The sequence below is a fragment of the Mugil cephalus genome, chromosome 1 (genome assembly GCF_022458985.1).
Source record: "Mugil cephalus isolate CIBA_MC_2020 chromosome 1, CIBA_Mcephalus_1.1, whole genome shotgun sequence".
NCBI lineage: Eukaryota > Metazoa > Chordata > Actinopteri > Mugiliformes > Mugilidae > Mugil > Mugil cephalus.
The window spans coordinates 21,761,728-21,786,400 of record NC_061770.1 but is presented as its reverse complement, the minus strand read 5'-3'; the positions used below and the strand labels follow the sequence as shown (position 1 = coordinate 21,786,400).

Genomic DNA, 24,673 nt, shown 5'->3' with positions numbered 1-24,673 from the left:
TTCTATGTTTTTTGGTAGTAAGTTATTAGCTGCTTATTTGTGCTGTTTGGACTTGAACCACGTGTGTGAGTTGAAAGAAGAAAGGAAAAAGCGTAGTGGAATATTTAGTGACAAAATTTTTCTTCTACATCCATCACTTCCCTCCAGAATGTTCTCATCTTATCACATTCCCAAATACAGTGTCTAAATGTTCCCTTCATTTCGTTGCATTTAAAACATGTATTTAGCGCATTGTTGTAATATCTATTAACCAGAGCCTCTACGCGCCTGTTTCCCTAAATTATGATTAGACCGAGCATTTCCCCCCTTAATCCCTTCAAGCAGACAGAGTCAATCCTAATATTCAACCATCATTTATATCTCACTCTCACCTCCACCATCCAAAAGTGCTGTACAGTGCAATAAAGATAATGAGTTGAATACAGACCACACAACCGCCTGCATTACCCGTGAAGTCGTCCCTTAGACTCTGAGAACAGGAAGAGAGCACGTTGAGTGAGACGTTTCACATATAATCTGGGCTCAACATCAGTTTAGTCACTTAGGGAAACCGCATTTTAAATTAAATCAGTGCCTAAATTGATGCAACGTGCATGTTTTTGGACATTGTGTGCATACTTAGTTGGTAAGTCAGCCTCTCACACAATGACAGTCGCCATAGGTTTCCAGTCTGCAACCTTTTAAAGATAAGTGGCTACAGATAATGGATGTTATTGTAACAGGCAGGAGAGAAGCTATTGATATTATTGTCGGTTACATCTTTACATCTTTAGTGTAAAATGCACATTAATGTTCTCAAACTGTTTCCTTTCTCCTTCCAATCAATATTCCCATCAGGTTTTCTTTTGCTTCCTCCATTTCTTACCGATGTGTTTCTTTCTTTTCCTTCATTTCTTTTCTCCTCTGTAATTGGTTAGAAGCCGAGAGGGAAGAGAGCGATTCCTTTAAAGAACCAATTAAAGTTTTTGACAGGCTCTGTTGCCGTCGTTCTCCTCGTGTCACTGACTCCACCTGTTTGTCTGGTTGTGTGTGTGTGTGTGTGTGTAGGATTGATCACCAGTGTCCCAGGGGCTGGTGGGGATCTCCGTCCTGTGGGCCGTGTCACTGTGACACCAATAAGGGCTTCGACCCCGACTGCAACAAAACCAGCGGACACTGTCACTGCAAGGTAACCCAAGGGGACACACGCGGAATAATAATTTAGACATCAGCGCGTAGGATCATGTCTGACATTTAGGACTTGGGAAAAGGGCGGCTGGAAAAGTTGATGAGAAGATATTGATAAAGAGAAGCTGAAGGTTGATGGAGGAGTGGATCATTATGAGGACAGGCGAGGGACGGCCGATAACAATCACTGATCATACGGTTTTGGTTGAAGTTGAATAGAGTAGAATTAGAAAACCTTTATTTATCCCACAGTGGGGAAATTGCAGTTTGCAACAACATACAATATACGAGTATTGGCATATTTACCTAAAGTATAGAATTGCATGCTTTCTTGTTGAAATGTAAATGAAAAAAATTGATTTATAATAAATTCCAGTAGCTGATAGAAAGACAGAAAAAAGGGAGAGTGTCTATTGATTTTCTCCTTAATTCAATCCCTTTAAATTCCACAGAGGTAGATGTGTGCTGCTTGGGCCTCTTTGTTGTCCTGGTATAAAAACAAAGCTCTGATGGGTAGATGTTCATCTATAATGATGCTTGGCTGCTGCATACATAGTTTGCAAGGAGCCAATTGTTGGTGCCGTCTCTCGGGGCCCGGGGCCAAGGCATCGCTAAGCGCACCACGTATCCGAGGCTCCGGTCCAAATTCTTTCACGATTCTTGACTCATCTCATCAGCTTTAATCTGTGTCGCTAATCAGATTACCTAGACGGAGCATGGATGGGTGGCCAACTGATCGGGGCGCCCTTATATAAAACAGATTATTAACTGGGAAGTGCTGTCAGTATAAAATATTCTTTAAGCTCGTTACGTACTCCGAGGGCTGTGAGAACGAGAACAAAGTTCATTCTGGCCAGGAAGTCCTTATAGGGTCATCCCACTGCAGCACAAATCACATGCGCTAAGCATTGTGGGAGATGCAGGAGACAAAAGGGCAGTCGTCTTGATAACTGTGCCATTGAGCGTGTACCCACACACAGAAGAGATTAGCAGTCTCACCTAGTGGCCACTAGGATTAACCACGCCCACTTCCACTTTCTGACCAATCACACAACATGAGAAAAAAGTTCTGTCTGGTCGTTGCGTCGAGAACAAGCCCTAGGAGCAACAACAAACTCCTTGCCTCTCACAGAGTCTTTAGTTTTCATAGTACCACCAGCTAATCCAGATGCATGATTGTGTGTGTGTGTATCACTGTGTTTGTGTGTATCAAGCGCGTTTAACCCTGTTTGGATCTCAGCCCTAATCTGATCTTTTGACCCTGATCTTTAATCCCTGACCTTAGATGTAAACCCCATGTACATACTGTACATGACACACAGACACAGATGTGATGGACGTAGGCTCACGGTTATAATCCTGGAGTTACATGTGGAGATTTCACTGAAAAGTTGCTTTATTTAATCCAAGAGAAAAAACAAACAAACACTATATATACACACACACATGTATATATATATATATGTATATATATATATATATATATATATATATATATATATATATATATACATATATATATACACTCAAGAATGCTTTTATCTAGCCCACATTCATACGATTCAGACCCAGCCAAGTATTACAGTGTGCATTTCAGAGGGCCTGACAAAATAGAAGCTGCTTGAGTCAAAGGAAATAGGGAAGGAGATCTTGCAGATGTTCACCTTTCATCTAAGAGGCTTCCTCAGTACTGACTAAGTGACTGGCTGGTGCAGAGGTCCAGCTTTTATTCATCTCAAATTCACGCCGGTAAAGGCTCAAAAAGCTTCTGAAACCAGACTGCTGCTGGGAGGGAGGGAGGCGTGAAGGGAGCTATCTTTATTAACCTGTCAGCCAACTCTGAGAAACCCAACGGTTTAATCCCGACAATCCTGCACATGCATTTTCACCAGCAGTCACACCTCGGGTTCACGTGAGCTCTGGGCCGTTAATGAGCGATGCCGTAGCAACACCGTCTTCTGCAGACTAAAATGATTCACTCCTTTAGTTTAGCTCTTTCTACCCATCGTGAATGGCTTGTTGTGCCTTGCTTTTGCGTCATTGTATGATGTACACCCATCACCCATAACATTATGACCACTGACGGGTGAAGAAAATGACTTTTTTGTCGTCACTGTTAATGTTAAAGGAACCATGGAGAGAGTCATGGGTGACGAAGCTTTATTAATAACCAACAATCCAGCAGACGAGCTGTTTTGCGTAGCTGCAGACCAGTCAGGGGGTCCATGCTGCCCCCGGCCCAACTCTGAAAGCTCATCCAATTGACACGTGTGCATCAGAACTGAACCACAAAGCAATGGAAGAACACGATCGTATCATCTTCAACATTTCATGTGCATCGTTTATTCCGGAGATCATATGTCACCGGGGTTATCCTCATGAGGCGTGCGCCAACGTTCAGGTGGTGCTACTTATCACATCAACATCCACCTAAATGCCAGAACCTGGGTTAATGAGATCATCGACGCTCATCACATGTTGTGTCAACACTGTTCTTGGCACCGTGACTTTTTACACGCCCGTGTGTGTAAATGTGTGTGTGTGTGTGTGTGTGCTCAGGAGTTTCACTACCGTCCGCGCGGCTCTGACACCTGTCTGCCGTGTGACTGCTACCCGGTGGGTTCCTTCTCGCGTTCATGCGACCCGGAGACGGGCCAGTGTCAGTGCAGGCCCGGTGTGATCGGCCGCCAGTGCAACTCGTGCGACAACCCCTTCGCCGAGGTCACGAATTCGGGCTGCGAAGGTGAGGAACAGACGCCAGTACTGTCGCTTTCTCGCTGCGTTTGATCATGTGGTCGTCTTTTTAAACTGATCTCCACAGCAGGACTCTGTGCTGAGGCATGTTTCTCAGTTTATGTTTTGTTTTTTGTTTTTTAAATTGGGGAAATGAGGCGTCGCACTGTTTTGAAATTACACAACAGGGGGCTGTATTCATTTTGCACATGCATCGCAAACATCACAGATTGAAGTTTCTAAAATAAATAAATGATAGTAACTCTCCTCGCTGGGGGGGTTACAATTACATGCTAAAAAGAAGAAAAGAACATTGTTGGCAAAGACTAAATTGTTGTTAGAAAACGACTTTATTTTCAAACATGTTTTTCAAGTCCTTGGTGGTTCAATAGTGAAAGAAAAAAAACAATATCGGAATTTGAAGTAATTATCTGAGGCTGGATTTTGTGTTATAGCTCCTTGTCTCCAAAAATGCCCGGATCTATTTATGACTTTCTCTAAGTGTTTTCTAGACTTGTCAATAGGTCAGTGATGAACTACAGAAAACATCTTTCCTGAAATGTATAGCATAATTGTATAAATAGATTTAAAGCTATTCTTCAAACAGAGTGCGTCTTTGAGATTAAAAAAAAAAGAGAGACATGAATGAAAAATAACGCGGAACTCTCTTCCAGCATATTTACTCATCACTGTCTAATCACAGGATTTCACTTCCTTCACTCCTCAAAATGCTCGTGTTTGTCAGACCCGTGCACACGCGGGAAAACACAAAGCAACTGTTAATTATTTTCATCTTCTATTGAACATCTCCTCAGTAAACTCTCTCTTTCCTCTCTCTTATTCTCGTCTGCGCAGCTTCATCCTTTTTTCTCCAGTTTCTCATGACTTATAATTACTTTTAATTTACAGCTGTTGTTTTTTTATCAGCTCCCAGTCTTTTTCTTCACAGAAAGTCAAAAGAAAACTATTTTGCGACGCTGTGATTGATGTTGTGTTTATAGTGGAGGAGCTTGTGGAGCTGATGATGCTGCTTTGAAACCATGTTCTCTTTGCAGTCATTTATGACGGCTGTCCGAAGACCATCACTCAGGGGATCTGGTGGCCTCGGACCAAGTTTAGTCTGCCGGCTGCAGTGCCCTGCCCCAAAGGCTCTGTCGGTACGATCACGCCTGCATTAAATAGACTCTGATTCAAATGCATGGGATGATAATATAATGTTAGTATTGTGAAACGTTCTTGTTTCTATTCCATTTAGGTGCAGCCATCAGACATTGTGATGTGGAGAGGGGGTGGCTGGAGCCGGACCTTTACAACTGCACCTCACCTCCCTTTGTGGAGCTCAACGTCGCTGTATGTGCAACACTGATTTTGATCTAGTGAGGTCTTCATGGTCCAAAAAAAAATAAATAAAATGCTAAATCTGATAAAACTCGTTTTAAAAATGCAATAGAACCAAACAAATCCGCCAGCAACTGAACCAGACAGATAAGAAAAGAATGGGATTTACTGCTATGTGTGCTCACACAGACAAAGAGTTTGGTACAAAAGAGTGTCTGCTTTTATACAGCAAATTATAAACCAAGATGAAAAATAATAAGAGCGTACAAATGAATTCGTTTTGTGGCAGACTAAACAAGATTCATTCCAGGAAGAGTGTGTTTTGAGCACATCCATATGTTTTAAGACATAAACATTTTTTATTTATCGCATGTATGGGAAACTTTCGCATCACATTAGCGTGGAATGAGACAGGAAACAAACAAATTTCAGGGAATATACAAAATATACAAACACTCTAACTTTATAAAATGTAGACTAGTGGTTTCCAACCTTTTTCAACTCAGGGACCACTTTTAACGCATTCTCACATCACTTTGTTATTGAATGTTGAACATAAACTACTGAAGTGAGTACAGGAGAAACTTGTGGATTAGTATTACAGTTTTTAAGGAGCTGTCCATCAGCACCACACAGATATCAGACATGACAAGCAAGGGGCTGATAAACGTATCCTTCGACAATGGAGAAATGCGTTCTCGGTCCAAGATCCAAACAAAATCCAGATTTCAAAAGAAGCCCATTAAATCGATAGACTTACAAATAAACACAAACCCCGATATAAAGATGATGTAAGTTCTGCTCGGGTCTAGCCAGATGAAACAATTTAAGCAAAAGCAACAACATGAAAGAAACAAAATTTAAACATTGCACTCTTTCTTGTGGCTTTTTCCTTTTAAAATAAAAACTGCAGTGAATCATATTAAGATGTTGTACTAGGAGTGTACTGAGGTAGTAGTAGTTTAGTTTTAAGTCCTGTAGCCGTCTGATTCAAAACTACAACAGAAACAGTGTGGTTTAGTTTTACTCTACAGCAGAGATGCAAACAAAAGCCAAAGATAAATTATTTCTGTGTGGCTTATTTTATTTACACCAGTTTGTCTCTGGTCCTGTTGGGTTTGTCTACCTATCAGGAGACACAAGAGTCTGAGAGAGGTAGCACTGCTTTAAAGCTGAGACAAGAACAATTAGTTTGTAGGGTTTATTGGAGGCGTCAGTGAAGAAGCTAATTCAGTTCTCAATGGTGAAACGTTTTTAAGAAAGTCCAGTTTGTTCTTCTTTGAGACACTGGTGACTAAGAACCATCACAGATTTAAAAGTGAAATCAGATTGTCAAGAGCAGATTGACTTTATCTTGTGTGACTGAACAGCCCATGTATTTATATAGTACATATGACACCATTGAACTTAGAAATTCTGTACGTATTGACATGTAAAATCTTTCACACGTTCGAAGTTTGCATTGTATTGTCATGTTTTTCCATGCGTCCGTACATTTGTGCAGCTCGATTCCCTGGAGCGAAACGAGACCGAGTTGAACACCATCATGGAGAAGAAGCTCGCCCACCAGCTCCGGGACGTAACCGAGGCGACCGCTCGCCTCTACGGCAACGACCTGCAGATAGCCGAGCGACTTCTGTCCCGCCTGCTCACGTTCGAGACCCAGCAGAGCGGCTTTGGACTCACCGCCACTCAGGACGCTCACTTCACCGAGGTAAAACCAAAAAACACGCATTTTTCCGTTTTAGTGCCGTACCCTCGCCTGCTGATTCAACAAGTGCCCATCTGTGTCTTTGCCAATTTTAGTGGGAGGGGGAGAGTTGTGAAAAGTGGCAACAGGTTGTGAAACAAATGAAGGTTTATTGCTTTTAACCAGTGCTGTGCAATGGCTGCTATGTCTCTAGCTTGGTGTTGACACCTCGGTAAAGGAGGATACGGCAGCAGGAGTTGTTATTGATGAGGAAAAGAACGTCAGACTGAACTCTCTCCAGGTTGTGATTATAGGAGCTCATCAAAAATAAGTACTTTTTAGATTTTTTGGCATTAAAAACTAGCAACGCTTCACATTTAAAGCAAGATATTGGTGAAGCGATGTTGTGAAAAGGTTGTTGGAAGGAAGCGTTAGATAGAGGTGTGAATGATTTTTCATGTGTGAACATTTTATTATGTAACTTCATCACCGCTAGCTCCGCTAGCTAGAGGGTCTCCAAGTACAGTCACTTAGTCTTTCTTTTTTTACTTGTGGTTCTCAAGAGTGTTTTTTTATGTGCAACTAAGCTACTGTGACCGAGCAATTTCCCTTGTGGATGATTAAAGTCTGTCTAAGACTGAGTTTGAATGCTCAAAAGCTGCCACGTACTGTATCAACACTTATTATTATTATTATATACATTCATTCGCCCGTTTATTTGGTGTTAGACACGTTTTAATATACATTTGTTTGCTGTAAATTCTGCAGAATTTAAGTATTTTCTGCGCTAAATCCTCCTTCATGACGGTTCTGATGTTCAGTTGTGGTGATTCGACTGGATGATCATTTTGGAGGATGTCGTTTGTGGTGCTGTTAAACTGGATTCAGTTAAATACTAAAGTGTCCCTGTTATTAGTCCAAAACGAGGTTGTCAAAATAATAGGAAACATGTGTTGGTACCGTACAATTCAGGTGAATCAACAGCTCCCTCAGTTAATGGAAATAAACGCTGAATACCAGAGCCTTCAACATCCATGACTTGTGTGCTGGTTTGCATTTGTTTTTGACTACTGTACCTAATGAACTGGCAAGTCAATGACTGGGTTCGGAGAAAAAAGTCTCTGTGTAAACCCAGCTAGTGTAGTTCCAAACTGTATTAAAACAGAAACTGATTTTACAGAGGACTGATCTTTCCAGAGTGATGGAGACGTGATTGAAATATATAAATTCAACCTTGTTTTTGTTACTCGGACACAGACAGAAGAATGAGCTTCATTATTCATTATTACTGCTGTTAAATGTTGCTACGAAGCATTGTTTTTGACTATATACTGACTATATTAGATCTGTGCCTCGAAGGTAAAAGATGGCCCTGCATCTGTCATGAATTACTGCATTCCTCATGACAATGAAACATTTAAAGGAGTCCTTCGTGAAAAAAAAAATGTTGTGTTAATATAAAGGAAAGTGGTGCTGCCAAAACAATAGGAACACGTGTCCTTGACCCTACAACCCGCAGACTCCAAAAGGAAAACACAGGTGAATCAACAGCAGTTATTTGAAACTAAAGCTGAACCTTCACGAGGATAAGGCTCAGAGCTAAGTGTGTATTATAATGAGAGAAAGTTTTAACATTTTATCATCAATAATCCAGACTTCCACTCTGCATTACCGCTCGTAGCAGCTACGAATCTGCACAGAATCCACCAGAAGAGGTGAAATTGCTGCTGTTTTTTAATACTTTTGACATGATTGATACACTGACTCCACCATTACAGAGTACAGACCCTGCGAATAGACATTACAACAAGCTGTCCTTTTTTTTTTCTTTCTTTCTTTCTCTGAGATGGGAAGTAATGTTGCTATGGGGATACGCTGACTCTAACTCATGAAATATTGCTGCATGCCATCTCTGCATATTAAGTGACGGAGCCTCGTCTCGGTGGAGGGGGGGTGGATGCAGGTGGGATCACTTGAGGATGTTGTCACGAAGCGGCTAACAGACATCTGCTTCATTTTACCATAAATATTTATCTTATATGTCACGTTCGGCTGACAAGAAACGAGTGGCCCATACATCACAAGTGAGTGTCAGGCGCATGTAGTGAAGCAGCCCCTTTGCCATCACAGTTGTTTGCCAGTAATTTACAAATTGCTTGTTACCATAGTAACAGTGATATGAAACTTGCTAACGATTCTTTATATATTTTTATTCATGAGGAGAAAATTTATTGTAATTTCTATTACCCTGACCCGTCATTCAAGCACATTGTTAACACATTGTGCACATTGTGCACTAGTCTACACACTATTAGAATATCTAGCATTTGGATTTTATCCTGGGAAGCGTTTCAACAGATACGAAGAAAAACAAAAATGCCTGTGCACACCATAGACTGTGTAAATATGGATAGCAGAACTGTGAAGCAAGTAGAGCTCCCCCTGGTGGCTGGCTGCAGTACAGGTTATAAGCTCCACCCCCTCCATGTTAGTGGATGGGACTTGGGCCGAACTCAATAATGTATGTGTAATGTATCATAAAATACACGCCAAGGAATTTATTTCGAGGATGGTTTCATTTGTTTTAGGTAGTAAATGTATTTTTTATTTTAATCTGCACAGGAAAATGAGACATTTCTCCGGGAAGGTAATGATACTTGACATCTCTGTCTCTTTAATCTTTAGCTGATGAGTTACTTCCAGCTTGTCCATGAAACCAGGAGGTGATTTATTCATATTAATATAGAGGCCAGAGTGCATAATTTTTTTTAGAATATCTACAGCTGACACAAAGAAGCAGTTAATAATTTATTCTATCAGGGAGCCAGAAAACAGCAGTAGTAGCAACACCATGCAGTGTTAAACTCAGTGATTAGCATAGCGCTAGCTGTGGGTTGTAATCCCCTAGTTTGAGCAAAAATAATTTATTGTGTGTCTGTTTAGTTTAATTTCCTTATTACAAACCTTACTGTGTACTGACTGTGACTTTCACTCTGGTTTTCATTACATCAAATCTGCACAATTAACAGTAAAACAAAAATCACCCCTATTTATCTAATTTAATTCACACCTGTGGCAGAGCCGTTAAACTGAAGGTGAAGAGATGCCGACACGCTGGATGAAGCTTGTTTCATAAAATCTTGACTCCCTTTAATCAACATTTTTTTTTTTTTTAAGGTACAGCACCTCGCTTCATGTGATCAATACATTTTTTTTTTTTTTTTTGCCTGATGAGAGCTGTTGCTATGGCGACCACACAGCCGTAGCAATAATGATGTCCTGCAGTGTGCGAAAATAAAAGCCCCTTTTTTTTTTTCCTTCCTGACATTTAATCAGACAGTAAATCAGCAACATGGCCGTTAGGGGTTAACTTCTGGTTAGCTGGTTTATGGTGTGATAAATCGCATATTTGTTGCCAGAAATTTTTATTTTTTTTATCGCAGTCTTGTGATTTCGAGAACCAAAATCTCAACTGGCCTGAGTTGTAACCTCAGCCCTCTAGACACTTTGTCATTTAATGAGGTTTCTGTGGTTAACCTGAAGTGGATCCACAAACAGATCCTTTTATTTATGTATTTATTTATTTCATTTATATTTTTACTCAGTGGTGGAAATTATACATCTAACGAAGCTTGACACCTCGAGTTAAGCAGCAGCTATTTGGCCAGACGAGCAGGTAATGTAGAGCGTGGTTACCATAGTAACCTCCAGGCCCGTGGCTGCAGGAGCGACAAAGGAAGGCGGGAAGGAAAGTTCTCACATCAGGAATGAAACGAATGAAAAAAAAAAAAACTTTGATGTTCAAGCTGTGATCCAATCTATCTGGATGCCTGACGACAGGGCGCACATTTCCTTCAAGTACAGAGCCATAGCTCAAGTTCTCTTGCCTATTTTAAAACAACTGGCAGTTTTTTTTACCCAACAGGTGGAAATATTTTGTTGTGGAAATATTGTGGAATCACGATAAGGTGACAGAGAGACAGGATTCTCTTTAAAGACAAGTTTTCTCCCTGGTTGGCTACATGATGTTGTTGTTTGAGTAGCATATACATGTGTAATCTGTGCGTTGAAACACCAGGCTAAATTTATATTTCAACCTGTCATCCTTGCATCCTCTCTTTCAGCCTTTGTGAGCGTCTCTCTCTCTCTCTGTCCTCTGCATCCAGATGGCTCCCGTCTCTGGGCTTTCTGCTAGTTTCCAATTGCTTTTCAGCCTGTTTCTTGAGATAAAGTCTGGAGCTTTCTCTCTGCACAGATCCACCAGCTCATAAAGAACTACTTGCGTATTTTCAGTTTTAGAAATAACCTTGAGTCCCAAGTGATCTCTGGTTAGAAGAAGAAGTTATACATGGAAAGACCAAGGATAGGTTTGCTCAGAGAGAGTAATTTATTCAGGCCAGTGCTTCATTATATGTGGGCTTTAGTAGTAGGAAGCCAAGTGAGACAAAAATGAATCTATATGCTTTTTAGGGGGTGACAGACTTTAAAGAGTATGTTCAGTATGTCACTATTTCATGTAATGGAATGAATTATTAGAGCACCCAGTTTCCTTTTACTGGGACTTAAACACGCTTGTTATCTAACAGACACTTTGAACGCCGACACGCACACGTGCGCCGTCCTGACTTAAATAGCTTATTTACTCAACCACCCACAGAAATGCACGACCGCAGCTTAATGCACAGTGCGTATTTGATAGTGATAAAAACAGTATTAATTCACAAACGTAATCAGAACCCGTGGAGGCACTTTCGTAAAATACTTTTTTGCTAAATCCTCCAAATCCTCCATCGCTGCGCTCGCTAATTCTGCTAACGAAACGTCAACACAAACGTGCTAATCTCGTGTTATTTCATTCAATGGTTTGATGATGACGCTGCTATTGGCCTGAGGGCGAGGGAAGCCAACTCTGTTAACAAGAGTGTTTTTATTTAATGTTCGGCTACAGTCTGATAAAAAAAGAGAGTGAAGCATGGCTTCTCTTAGCCCTCCTCCGGTGGGCTACTGCTGCAGTTTGGCTTGCGATATACAGTACTTAATTTTCCACGCACTGCAATTAAAAGACGTGACCCAACACAGAGTAATCCAGAAATATTGGAATCTAAAATGAAGCACAGAACCAGAAAACACAAGGAAATAACTAGAAATGAGAAATAAGACGCATCAAGGAAACGCAAGAAAACAGAGAGTAAGTCAGTCTCCATAGACATCTATGTTAAGCTGTCCAAAACTACAACATGTTTACAGCCTGGTATAAATGGTTCTGGTGTCTTTAGTTCCCTATTGCAATGTCACAGGTCATGGGGCCCCCAAGGTGCCTCTTACCAGGGGCCCCCAGAGTGTCTGGAAGCAGCCCTGCTTACAATGCAACGTTCTGCCAGGAAACCTTTCAAAAGTTTCCCAGCAGAACATTGATTTATCCCAAGATGGCAAATGGTTTTAATGTTGTGGCTAGTCAGTGTACGTAACCACAGAGATGTTTTTTCAGAACTATCTGTTAAACTATACATAACCTTTCTTAAAATAGTGAAAACAATTCAATACCAAAACTTTTTTTTGCGATAACGCTTCATATCTTCCACCTCCCTGCCTCCTATCCTGCAACTCTGAGCTTATTCCTTCCCCTCAACAACAGCCTCTGTTCTACAGCTCCATACGTTCTCCTCCTAGTTTGTCTGTGGGTTTTGTTGTGTATGTTTCTCCCCAGAGCATTATGTGCCACTGCAGTGCTTTATTGGCTCTATTGTAGCTTTACCTCACAAAATCCTCTTCCTCACCCACCCCTCTCTCTCTTTCTTTCTCCTTGATATTGCTCTTTGTTCGGACCCTTTTGTAAAGCTGCGCTGTCTGGACCCACTCCAACAGAGAGAGTCCATAAAGAGCAATAAAAATGGAGCAAGTGACAGAGGCGAAACCTGCCGTAATTGGGGTCAAGACTCGTCTCGTTTGAAGTTTAGCTTAGAAGATTTTTCAGAGACCTGGGGAAAGCTGCCTTAGCACAGGACGGGGACTTTACAGAGGTATTCGTCTGTCCTCATTTAGACACAGTTTATGTCTCTCTGCTGAACTGATCATGGAGCATGTGTACCTGCTAATAGGCTTTAATCTTAACCTCCAAATATAGTAAGATGACCAAAAACTAAAGGTGATTTTGCCTGGTACAGAATGTTTCTGGTGTCCATACTGTCATTAATGGAGAAATTAGCTGTAGAGTGGAGGTGAATATGTCTTTTAAAAGGGCGTGGCCACTTTGAGTGACAGACAGGTTGTTGTCACAGGTCACTAGCTCGTCCACCCCAGCTCCACTTACACTAATTATTAGGAGTTACACTTGTTACATACTCTGCAAGAAGTGAGAAATTCATTCTACGAGTACTGTTCTTGCAGTCCTCATCTGTGAGCTTGTTCTCGAAGCATCAAGCAGGAAGAATTTTTTTTTTCTCGTGCGATGTCTGACAACTATGCTGTGGTTTGTCAGAAACTGGAAGTGGGCGTGGTTGATGCGGAAAAGGTGGAAATGCTTGCAGCTACTCTGTTAGCTCCCAGATGCTAATATTCGCAATGTGACTGCTAATCTGACTCTGTGTGTGGGTGCATGCTGAACGAACAGCGTGATCCCAAAATAAAAGTGCCTAGGCAGTGGGTTTTCTCATCCTGACACATTTCTGCTTCGCACGGACGTCTCCACACTCTCCGACTAGATTCATTTTATTTCTGCAGGTTTTGATTGATTTGTTAATTTCTCAGCACTGCTCATCTGGTCGTCCTCAGATAATTCACTCATGAACTGGGCGGCCAGCGTGCGAACCAGCAGCCTTCTGCACCAGAATTCTGGTGTAATAGAAATACACAGATGGCAGCCGTCAGAGCTTTAAATCTGTGCTGTGCAGAAAATCATTGTAACCGATTGACCCTACTGAGAGCATTGTGCGTAAATGTTTGCTCATAATACACTTTTTATCAAACATCCATCCACCATTTGAATAGCTGCCATTGGACAAAGAAACTTGAATGTTTTCCTACTTTCTGCAAGGTTTTTTATGCCTTCCGTCTTCATCTAACCTTACCTAACCGTTTATTTTCTGCTCGTGCCTAAGCCTCCGTCTGAAAGCTACATCCTCTTCCTATTAACAGAAATCTTTCTTCTGCTTCCAGAACGTCCTGCGAGGATGCAGCGCCCTCTTGGGTCCCGGTACCTCCGGGCTCTGGCGAGCTCTCGCTCAGAGTCAGAGCCACATCCCGGCTGGCGGCCCGGCCGAGCTGACGGAGCTGCTGGAGCTGTACGCCCAGAATCTGGCCCAGAACATGAAGCTCACCTACCTCAATCCTGTGGCGCTGGTGGCACCCAACATAGGTCAGTTTAAAATAACACACACACACACAGTCACTTCAGTGATTCCACATAAACGGGAATTAAACTGTAATAGAATCTTAATCTTTTGCAGGCGATTTTCTCCAGTTGTCTCATAATGCTGTAAATCAGTGCTGTGAAATCAGAGAGAATAACTCATTGTAAAGCAGGAGATGAACAGCGCTAATGCAAATGATGATGGCACCGGCGGAGAGTTGGCAGCAGCTCAGAGAGCGATGGATTTCACACTCCCACATACATCAGCTAATGCTTTCAGCACATGCACGCAAAACCCCGGAGCTCTGCAACCCTGGCCAACATTCACCGATCAGCCATAACATTAAAACCAGCTTCCCGATTGTGCGTGGGTCTTGCTTGTGACATGGGCCTTCTGAGGGTGTATTTGACAGATATTTGATGAATTTGGGATCTAGTGAATTTGGAGGCCGGGTCAGGTTAATGTTAATGTTCCTAAACCGTTTTTGTGTCTGTGTCCTGGTGCATCCTGCTGGGTGTCATCGCTGTGGGGTGGGGGTGTCTAGTCTGGTCCAGGTGGGCGCTACATGTCTGGTGAACGTTCACTTCTCCTGTCTGTGGTTTTAATGTTGTGGCTGATCGGCGTATGTCATTTGCATGACACCCGCTCTGGCCGGTTGAATGTGATGCTTGGGTGGAGCATGCAAGAGGCAGGATATGAAGCGATAAGCACAAAACAATAATCTTCTTTGAATCTTGTCTCTACGATGACCCTTGTTCTTCCCTCTGGAGGTTTGTACGCTTCCAGTTTGGTGCTGGTCCACGATAGTAACACCATCAGTCACTGAACTCTCCAGACAGTGACCGGCTCTTATCCACATGGGATAATTGAGGGAGCCGGAGCATGAAATTATCGTCAAACTAGGCCCATTAAAGACACGTTCGTTGAACTTGTTAGCATTCACTGTAAATGAAAAGCGGTTGGACCGTGCGTCTGCCTGACTTTTTTTCAGTCTCTTGCATCCTGTCACTTATACTTTTTGCTCTTTCGCACATTTTTCTGTCACTGTAGCAGTGTGGGAAGTAAATAATCTGCACCACATACAACAATAAGAGGTGGAGGAACAGCAACAGCAGCAGCTTTGGCGGGGATGAAGCCAGCGACAATGAATTTTACACTTCAGATAATGTTCTTAGCTACACACTCAGGATGAATTCCTTTAAAGAACCGTGCACCCAAAAACTTTCACGAAACTCATGAAAGTTTTTGGGTGCCTCTCCAGTGTATTTCAGGAAGACGGTTAAACGAGGCGTAACTTGTCAAAGAGCAAAAAGCAGGCCTCAGGCCACGAGGGAAACTTTAAACTACCAGCCTGTTCAGACGTTGCATTAAGATCTCATGTAGGCAGCTTCAGACACGTGTGTTCAGACCTGGCATTGACAGCGGCAGCAGCTAAAGCAGAAGGTATAGGAAACTGAAATACAATTTCACACCCCTGTACACACAAACACCACAGCTCAGCCAAATGGCAAAAGACGAATAACACAAGAAAAAGACTTGACACTTTCCCGCCTGTTTGTCTCCAGTGTGTGAGCACACTTTAAGATTTATTGTAGGTAGTGGTCATTAGATATAGGCTTATTTGCCATTTCATATGTTTTTTGTTTTTTTTACATTTTGACCACACACGAACAAACACACATCTGTGCTGCTGAATTATTTCCCTCCTCCTGTTCCATTTCTGTTCGCTGGGTCAAGTGTTCACTCATTACTGAACGCTCGATATTGACTATGAACTCGCAGCTCAACACCTCATTTCCTCTTAATACCGCAGACCTTCGTTCCCACTGCACATGTGTGTGTGTGTGTGTGTATTTATGTTTTTTATGGATTTTGTATTGGCGTTTCATATTAAATCTCAAGTCTGCAGGTAATGAAACGTTTTATAGACACAGACACTTCAGGTTAGGCCTAAATCTTGAAATTGAAATGCGGTGTGTTGAGTTAAAGAGCAAAATAATCATAATTATAATAAAAAAAAAAAAAAAAAGATATCTTAATACCTTGAGTAAAATGGATGTGTCAGAAAAACACAGAAAGGTCTCGAGTCTGAGCTGCAGGTTAAGCACCAATCCATCACTGCCACTTTCATCAAGTAGGATTACCATAAATAAATGGGACAGTTGTTAAATGTGCACCTGTAGTGGCCTCTGCACTGCAGCTTGCTTTGTGTGGCACAGAGGCACAAAGAGTCATGGCTGGACTGAAATGCTGTTCTTCTGTCATGATGTCAGATGGTGGCGTTTATTGTGTATAAAGAGGGTGAAGACATTCTGGGTTTGTCCTGAATCCCAGCTAATTATAAAATGGTCGAAGAGGTGGAGCTGAGACTGAGACTGTCTCTGAATACGTCTAGCAGCCTATGAAGGACACCCACTTGCATAACTTTAACTTTAATATAATTTAAACATGTGAGTTATACACCAATCAGACGTAACATTATATATATATAGCATAACATTCATTATAGAATGGACACCTGTGGTGTCTGGCAACACAATGTTGTTAGTGGGGACATTTGAGGCGGAGGGATCATCCCACAGATACTTTATCAGTTTGGGAACTAGTGAATTTGGAGGCCAGGTCAACACCGTGTGCTGTACTTCATGTTTCTAAACCGTTTTTGTGCGTGTGTGTCATGCTGCCGCTGCCATCAAGTATGAGTTTCCACATTTAGTTAATGTGGAAAGCTTCTTTTCCGCAGGGTTTCTGTGGAGTCTTACAGTAAATAGTCTTAAAAAGTCTAAAATAGGAGCATATTTTGCATTGTAGATCTTAAATTACATTTAGTCAAGTCTTAAATCTTTACGTCCGTTTATTACCACCCTCTGGCCCCGGTCCATTATGTTTCTGTTCCCCATTAGTGGAGCCCACCCCAAGGATGTTGAGTTGAATGACAATAAATTTGGTTATTTTGGAAGTAATTCTGGGTCTCTGATTTTCCTTATTTTTCGCGCTTTGTGTAGGTCTTAAACCTGTAATGGTCTTGAAAAGGTCTTAAAAGTCTCACTTGCTCAAACTTGCAGGAACCCTGTTTCCAGGAGCATTCGTTGCTCCTTGTATGATTGATTCCTTCCTGAAAATGTTGTTACTGTAGCTGGCGAGCTTGTTATTTATTGCTCAGCTGCCTTGTAAAATTTATTTTAACACGATAAAATACAGTTTGTTTTGCAACTACAGGTTTTTCGGAAGGCCTCTGGGCTCAAGTAAAGTGTCCAGTATCATAATAAATAGTCATATATATATATATATATATATATATCAGCATTGGGACCAGGGACGTCGCCTGTGAGGCAGCTTCGGCTTAGAGGTTTGAAAACCGAGCCTCAGGTTGGAGGGGAATCGGTTTGAAGCCCAGGACTGATGGGAAGAAATGAGCGTTATCACCCCAAAGTGCCCTCGAGGCTACTCATCCCACCCCATGAACTCCTCAGGCACTGTTTTCCACTGAGGCTGCTCACTGTGTAACACGGGAATATGCCTGGTCAAAAACCTAATTTCACAACCAGAAAGCGAACCTGTTCCTAAAGATGTGTTTTCTTGTGTGTCTTCTTGTTCCTTCTCCAGTCATGAACCTGGACCGCTTGGAGAACCACACCCACGTGCGCCGGCGTTTCCCGCGTTACCACACCACCATGTTTCGCGGACAGGCTCTGTGGGATCCCTACACTCACGTGATACTGCCCCCTGCTGCCCTGGTGCCGCAACGGCAGCAGCAACAAAACTGGAAGGAGAAGGAGCGGACGGAGAAGGAATGTAAGAGCAGACACGCACACACTAAGAGAGTCTACAGATGAGGGAAGAAACCTGAGAGACATACTCACACCCAGACTTGTCAATTTTAGCTCCGATCTCTCAGAACGGCGCTTCGGCCCCGGTCAGCATCTCGGCCAATCAGACGGGAGAATACACCGCGGCCAGACGCACAGTTTCGCTGCCCGAGCCACCGATCACCATCGTCATCATGCTGATCTACCGAAGTCTCGGAGCCGCTCTCCCTCCCAAGTACCACACGGACCGGCGGGGAGTGAGGTGGGAATCAGTGGCACTTAGAAACAATAAACATCTGATTACAGCCGCTCTCAAAACGTCTGACGAAAGATGAGCACTGAATGTAGAAATCTGGATTATCTGCTATTCTGCGCTGAGTAGCCAGCTGCAACTGCACCATTTGATTAAATAAGCATTATGCTCAGAAAATCTTTCTTTGTCTTTCATTTTCAACAATAACAAGCCATGAATTGATCCAGAATTAAAGAATAAAGTGGAAAAAAAGAATAAAAAGGCTGGTCCCGAGGTAAGATAGATGAAATTATAGCACATCTTTACATTTGAGAAGCTGGAACTAGATAATATTATGTGTGTTTTTGCTTGATAAATGACCCGAAAGATTAATTGTGATGATCAGTCGATAGAGTAGCAGCTTCAGGGCTAATTTCAATATCGCCTTATTTGGTATCTTTTCCCTCTCTTTCCCTCCCTCACCTCTCCTCTGGGCTCAATTACCACGTAACAAACTGCCCAGTTTTCAGTAGGAGTCAATAAACAGTCTTTTATGGCTCACGTCGAATAAAAATCTTTTTCTTTTGCCTGATTTATTTCAGTGGATGTCTGATAACTCTGTACCCCCTCTCCTTCTCCCCTCCATCAGGCTTCCAAGACACCCAACAATGAACTCCCCGGTGGTCACAATCTCAGTCTACAACAACCAGACGTTTGTGGGTGGACACTTGGACCAGCCCATCCTGCTGGAGTTCAAGCTGCTGGAGACGGCCAATCGCAGCAAGCCTCTGTGTGTGCAGTGGAACCACAGCAGTCCGTGAGTGCAGACTAACACACACACATTGAATATAATGTTGCACACTGCATGCATAAGGTTCATAACACAATATTAAGTGGATTAATCGGTCACAAGATCAAATCAAGATTAGTTTGAATTATAACAACATGATATTCTTAGTAAAAAAAAAATAGAATATTACAGCTCTCAGTGGCTGAATTAGCATTACAGCATTTTGTAATAAAATATGTGAATTTCCTGTTACAGCTGTTAAAATGTCTGGCATAACATTATAACCACTGACGTTCAGTGTTCTGCTGGGAAACTTTTGGACCTGGGATTCGTTCGTATGACATGTACCACCCACCTAGACCAGACCAGACACCCCCAACCCATAGCAATGATGGCAGCAGACACCCCCAGCAGGATGCAGCCTGACACAGATGCAAAAACAGTTTAGATTTAACAACTCAAGAAAACATGAAAAACTGCACAAGGTGTTGACCTGCCGTCCAAATTCATTAGATCCAAAACTGATCAAGTATCTGTGGGATGATCCACAGAGGCCCCTGGTCCCCCATTAAAAACATCATGCTGCCAGGCACAAGGGAGACTTACACAATATTAGAAAGGTGGTCATAATGTTATGCCTGATCAGCTTCCAATTGCCTAATCAAATCTTCTAAATTATTTGAATTATTGAATACCATTTTTAATTGCCAGTTTCCAACACTTGTTCTGTTACTGTTGATTATGAGTAGTAGTCTTTTTATGTCATGTCTTCCCACTAATCCACCTTATTAACCGCGTCTCTTCGCAGACACGAGCCGGGAGGTTGTTGGACGGTGAGGGACTGCATGGTGGTGTACAGAAACACCTCCCACGTCCGCTGTCAGTGCCACAGACTGGGCACGTTCGGCGTGCTGATGGACAGTTCTCAGAGAGAGGTTAGCGAGCAGTCACTCAGCCGAGTATTAATGATCAAATCAAATCAAGGCCTTAATGCAGATGTGTTCACTGCTCCTTTTAAGTCGTAACGAGGCGTGTAATAGACCTCCCGTGTGTGAACGTTACCTGCGGTCGACATCTTAGCTGGTAATTGCTGGAATCTGGAGATGAAAATATTAAAGAGAGAAATCGTGACTGACATGTGCGGCGCTGGAGAAAGGCTTGTTACAGCTGCGGAGGATTTTCACGTCTTAGAGCGTTACTCCCCAGCGTACCGAGCTGATGATCCGAGCTTGACACAGGGAAACCCATAGAAACACATAGTTTTACATTTCTCTAAACCTTTTACGCTAAATTGTGATTCCTCTGGTTTGTTTTTCCTTCTTTTTCCCGTTGCTTTAAATAATTTGATTCAGGGGTTCATTATCTTAAATAGATATTTATCCTAAAATGTCAAACATATCTTTTTAACCTTCTTCTAAGATGCTCAATTTTAGTTCTTGTCCCTTTTTTGCTGTGTTCACACTACATCAAACAACAATAGCAGTTATTTTTTAATGGAAGCTGACGATATGAAATGATAAAATGTGGTGGTTTTCTTGTCAAAGATCAGCTGCTTTCGAGTTTTTTCAACCCCCCAGCAACACGTCATCAAACCATAAGTGTTTGTTTCACCAGTTTATTTCTAAACTGATGTAACACGAACAGTGATAACATGCGTGCTCTGCTGTTTTGTTCTCATAGTGTGAATTCAGCAGAAAGCCCACTGTGTTGATTCCTGCCCCGTGTCATGTCAAGCCTAATTGCTAGAGAGGCATTATGCAAATTTGTTAAATTTTTGTCGTAGATAAGTAACAGTGGAGAAGGCTGGCCTCACGGCGACACACTCCGCAACTTCTGGAACTGGTCCAAATTCTGCCTTTCCAGCCTCCTGCAATCCATCAGAAGCCTTCTCTCTTTTCTGTGTCGCAGGGATTTAAGTGAAAGCAGTTGACCCGCGTTTATTATCTTAAATTCTAACGTGGGACGCTCAGTTCCACTCGTCATTGTTTGAAGCACAGAGTGAAACTAAACACAGCTGACTTTTCACCACTTAGCATTCTAGTGCCGTGTTTACGTAGCAATGACGACAGGTAGAAATCATTGACTCTAAATAAAGATGGATGACGGAACTGTTCCTTGAAAGTAAAGCCAAAGCAAGGAGAGCTCCCCCTAGTGTCTGGTTGCAGTATAGTTCATAAGCTCCACCTCCTCCATGTTAGTGGATGGGACTTGGGAGAGTGGGAGAACATAAATAAATAAACAAGTACAGTGTATAATCTAACATGTCCTCCTAACTGATGGAGGTAGAGCACAACGCAGTATTAATTAAGTCTGGAGTCTGGAGAAAGATGGCGGTTGTGCGTGGCTCCACCCTCGGACCGTACTGATCAGACTCTGGCTCCAAAGATGCCACCGCCCATATAGAATAGCATCAGTTTGGCCAATGCAAGGAAGTGGGGATGCATTGTCCATATTTATATCTAGTATAAACTAGAAATATGTTCACCTACATATATATATATATTATTTCTTCCCAATGATGTGCATATAAACCTAGCTTTACTCCTTTCTGTGTGAGCATTTTGTAACTTACACCCTCAGAAAGTGATATAGACACTAAGCCATAATATAGCCTCTTTAAAGCAGCTTTAAAATGCCTAGAGGCGTGCTTATCGTAAAGACACAACCTTTACTGATGTTTTTATTGACGCTCTTTTCATATGAAACAACCACATGCCTCATGCAGCTTTCCTTACTTCAGCTAATTTTCTTTCTTTCCAAAATAATCTCTTATGTAAGTACTGTCAATTCACGCTGAAGGCAGACAAGCGCCCTGCAGCATTTCAGGGTGTTGAAATTATTCCCTTTCATCTATTTGTTTTATGTCACCTAGCAATATTACATTTTATCTATTGTCTGTGAGTCTGCCTTGCTCTGCAGTGCACTTTTTCCACCTAACACATTCCCCCCCTCTGCTAGTTTCCTCCTCATTTCCTCTGCAACATTACGTTTTCATCTGATACGAGCACAGTAACAAATTCTCTTGTCTTTTCTGCGTGAGCAGCAGCTGGAGGGGGACCTGGAGACGTTGGCCCTGGTCACATACACCTCCCTGTGCGTCTCCATGCTGGCCCTCCTCCTCGCCGTCCTGGTGCTGTCCTGCCTCCGCGGCCTCAAGTCCAACACCAGGAGCATCCATTCCAACACGGCGGCGGCCATGTTTCTGTCGGAGCTCGTGTTTTTGCTCGGGGTCAATCAGACCGAGCAGCAGGTAGTCTTGATTTTAGCCTAATTGCTTTCCATTCTTCACACCGTTGTAACTCCAGGCGCCACTTTTTCTCCAATATTACGAAGAAGAAAGGCATCATTTGCAAATTCGGAGGTGTAATTCTTAACATTTTTCCAAAGCAATATCTAAAATGTTATTGAAGGCAACTCTTATTACATTCATATCTTCGTCTGTTTTGCACCTTCCCACCTACCTTTTACTTTTAGTCCTCTTCCGATTACACTCAATGCTTTATACGTTTTCTATATTCATCTGCCCCTTTTTTCTTTCTTCGTCCTTCCTCCTGACCACCGTATCTGTGTTTTTCTACATCATTTGTGTGTGTGTGTGTGTGTGTGGGTGTATTTAAAGAGCAGCGAGTCTCGCGGAGAGCGTACCGCACACAAATATGTGCTCACTCAGCATGAAATCCAATTAATTAAGCTGTACCCCCCCCCACACACACACACACACACACAGTCGACTCCACGGCTCTTACAGTGCAACCGGTTACTTCTAGCCAAACAATATGTTCTCTAATTCATATACATCATGCTCGGGAGAGCGTGTTAGAGCTCGCAGCGGTCGTGTATCTCTTCATACGCTAGTGCATATTTTAGTCTAGTCCTGTGTTTTGTCGTGTAGTTTGTAGTGTTGGCGTTCTGCGTGGGAGTGTGAGAGTCACCATCTGGCCTTATTACTGCCAAGGCTGCTGCTTTTTTTTTTTTTTTTTTTTTTTCTGTCGTCTTTAGGCTGTTGTTAGGAATTTGTACTGAGCTTCTTTTAACCTGGAGACTGGCCCCTCGTGGGATCCCTGAGGAGAGGTCATGATGAGTAGTTATTTTATCGCCCACTTTGCAGGGAGCGAGAGTGAAATTGAGGCGGCCAGGTGACGAATTAGCAAAACCTGTGAGGTCATTCAAAGCAGCCACAACAATAAAACCAATGACAGGAGAAGTGAATAACATTGAACATCTAGTGACAATAGCATGTTCAGCCTCGCTACAGGTTTCCGGTGGCGTTAAAGTAAAAGATAGATCATACGAGATAGAGGCTGAGAGACAAGACTGTAGTGGAGAATCTATTGATTTCAAGCCAAGAACAAAACTGCTGACAAATAGCCCCCAGTGGGCACTGGTACGACAATGCATTGAACATTCACTGGAGGAAGATCACATTGAGTAGAAACCCACTGAGGCAGGCAGGTTAAAATTCATGATGTAGGGCTTTTCAGAAAACCCACCACAAGTGCAGGGAGTCAGAATTAATCAACATCTGTCACAGAATCCCATCGCTTCAATGTCAACATCATCGACTACAATGCAGCTCTCTCCAAACAGAAGCACACACTTGTTGCTCAGCTCCCTCTGCAACAGTCAGACACACGGCCCCTAACGCTATTCACTGAATATCTGCAGCACAGGAACGGTTATCGGTTATTTGATGGCAGCTGGGATATACAATACAGCGTCTGAAACGCCTGTCAGCAACTTAAAATAGTCTTACATGCGTCCAAGCTTTCAAAGCTTTCGAAGCTGTCAAAATCCATTTGATTTAACTGGCAAACCTGTCCAAGTTGCTTCCTGAGGTTGGTTCTTACTTTAAACAAACAGCACCACAGTTCTCTTAGAAGTTGGTGACTTGCCCTTTCAGACGTTTCTGGTGATTTAATTCAATGTGTCTCGTGTTTGAATGGCATCTTTCTCTTCTGGTCCAAACAAACAAAGAAAGCAGACGAACAACTCCAGAGTTCAAATAAACCTCTCTAGACATTCGTGGATGCAGCCCAAGGGTAATTTCTCAGAAAGCTTAAATGCTAATGCGCTGCATTATTCATGGAGACATTCAGCTTTACTGCCAAAGGGAACAGAAACAGAACAGAAATGATTTTGAAGTTTATCTGCAGGCTTTGACAGAATTTCCTTTCTGATGATGTGCAATCAGAACCATCAGTTATCATTTGGATCTCCATTAGCTTTGGCTAAGGCCATAGCTACAGCCATAGCTATTCTTCTTGGACAAAACACACCATACAACAAAACAACACAAGCAACAACTAAAAACACCTTACAACAATTTATAAAACAACAGCAACATACATATTATCCATATAGTACAGGACCTAGTTGTAATTAGCAGTAACATCAGAATGTAGTTGTTTAATTGTTATTAATTCATAAATGGTTGATGGTCAGTTATATATCTACATACACTAGAAGTGATTCCAATATGTTACATTTACAAGAACATACTTTGGATCCATTTAAACTTGATTCATCGTACACAGTAGCCTCAACTAAACATCGGCAGACATCAAG

The 24,673-nt window shown here is 42.2% G+C and overlaps 1 protein-coding gene across 4 annotated transcripts in view; it reads left to right on the top strand.

Moving 5' to 3' along the window:
* Positions 1–24,673, top strand: part of celsr3 (cadherin, EGF LAG seven-pass G-type receptor 3) — a 117,763-nt gene that overhangs the window by 76,410 nt on the left and 16,680 nt on the right. For all 4 annotated transcript variants that reach the window (XM_047595123.1, XM_047595871.1, XM_047594330.1 and 1 more), the window contains 11 exons: positions 1,048–1,168; positions 3,727–3,910; positions 4,956–5,057; positions 5,156–5,250; positions 6,743–6,952; positions 14,084–14,282; positions 17,884–18,072; positions 18,162–18,348; positions 18,968–19,135; positions 19,917–20,043; positions 22,152–22,358. In XM_047595123.1, the coding sequence (XP_047451079.1) occupies positions 1,048–1,168; positions 3,727–3,910; positions 4,956–5,057; positions 5,156–5,250; positions 6,743–6,952; positions 14,084–14,282; positions 17,884–18,072; positions 18,162–18,348; positions 18,968–19,135; positions 19,917–20,043; positions 22,152–22,358 (1,789 nt within the window). The remainder of the gene's footprint in view (positions 1–1,047; positions 1,169–3,726; positions 3,911–4,955; positions 5,058–5,155; positions 5,251–6,742; positions 6,953–14,083; positions 14,283–17,883; positions 18,073–18,161; positions 18,349–18,967; positions 19,136–19,916; positions 20,044–22,151; positions 22,359–24,673) is intronic.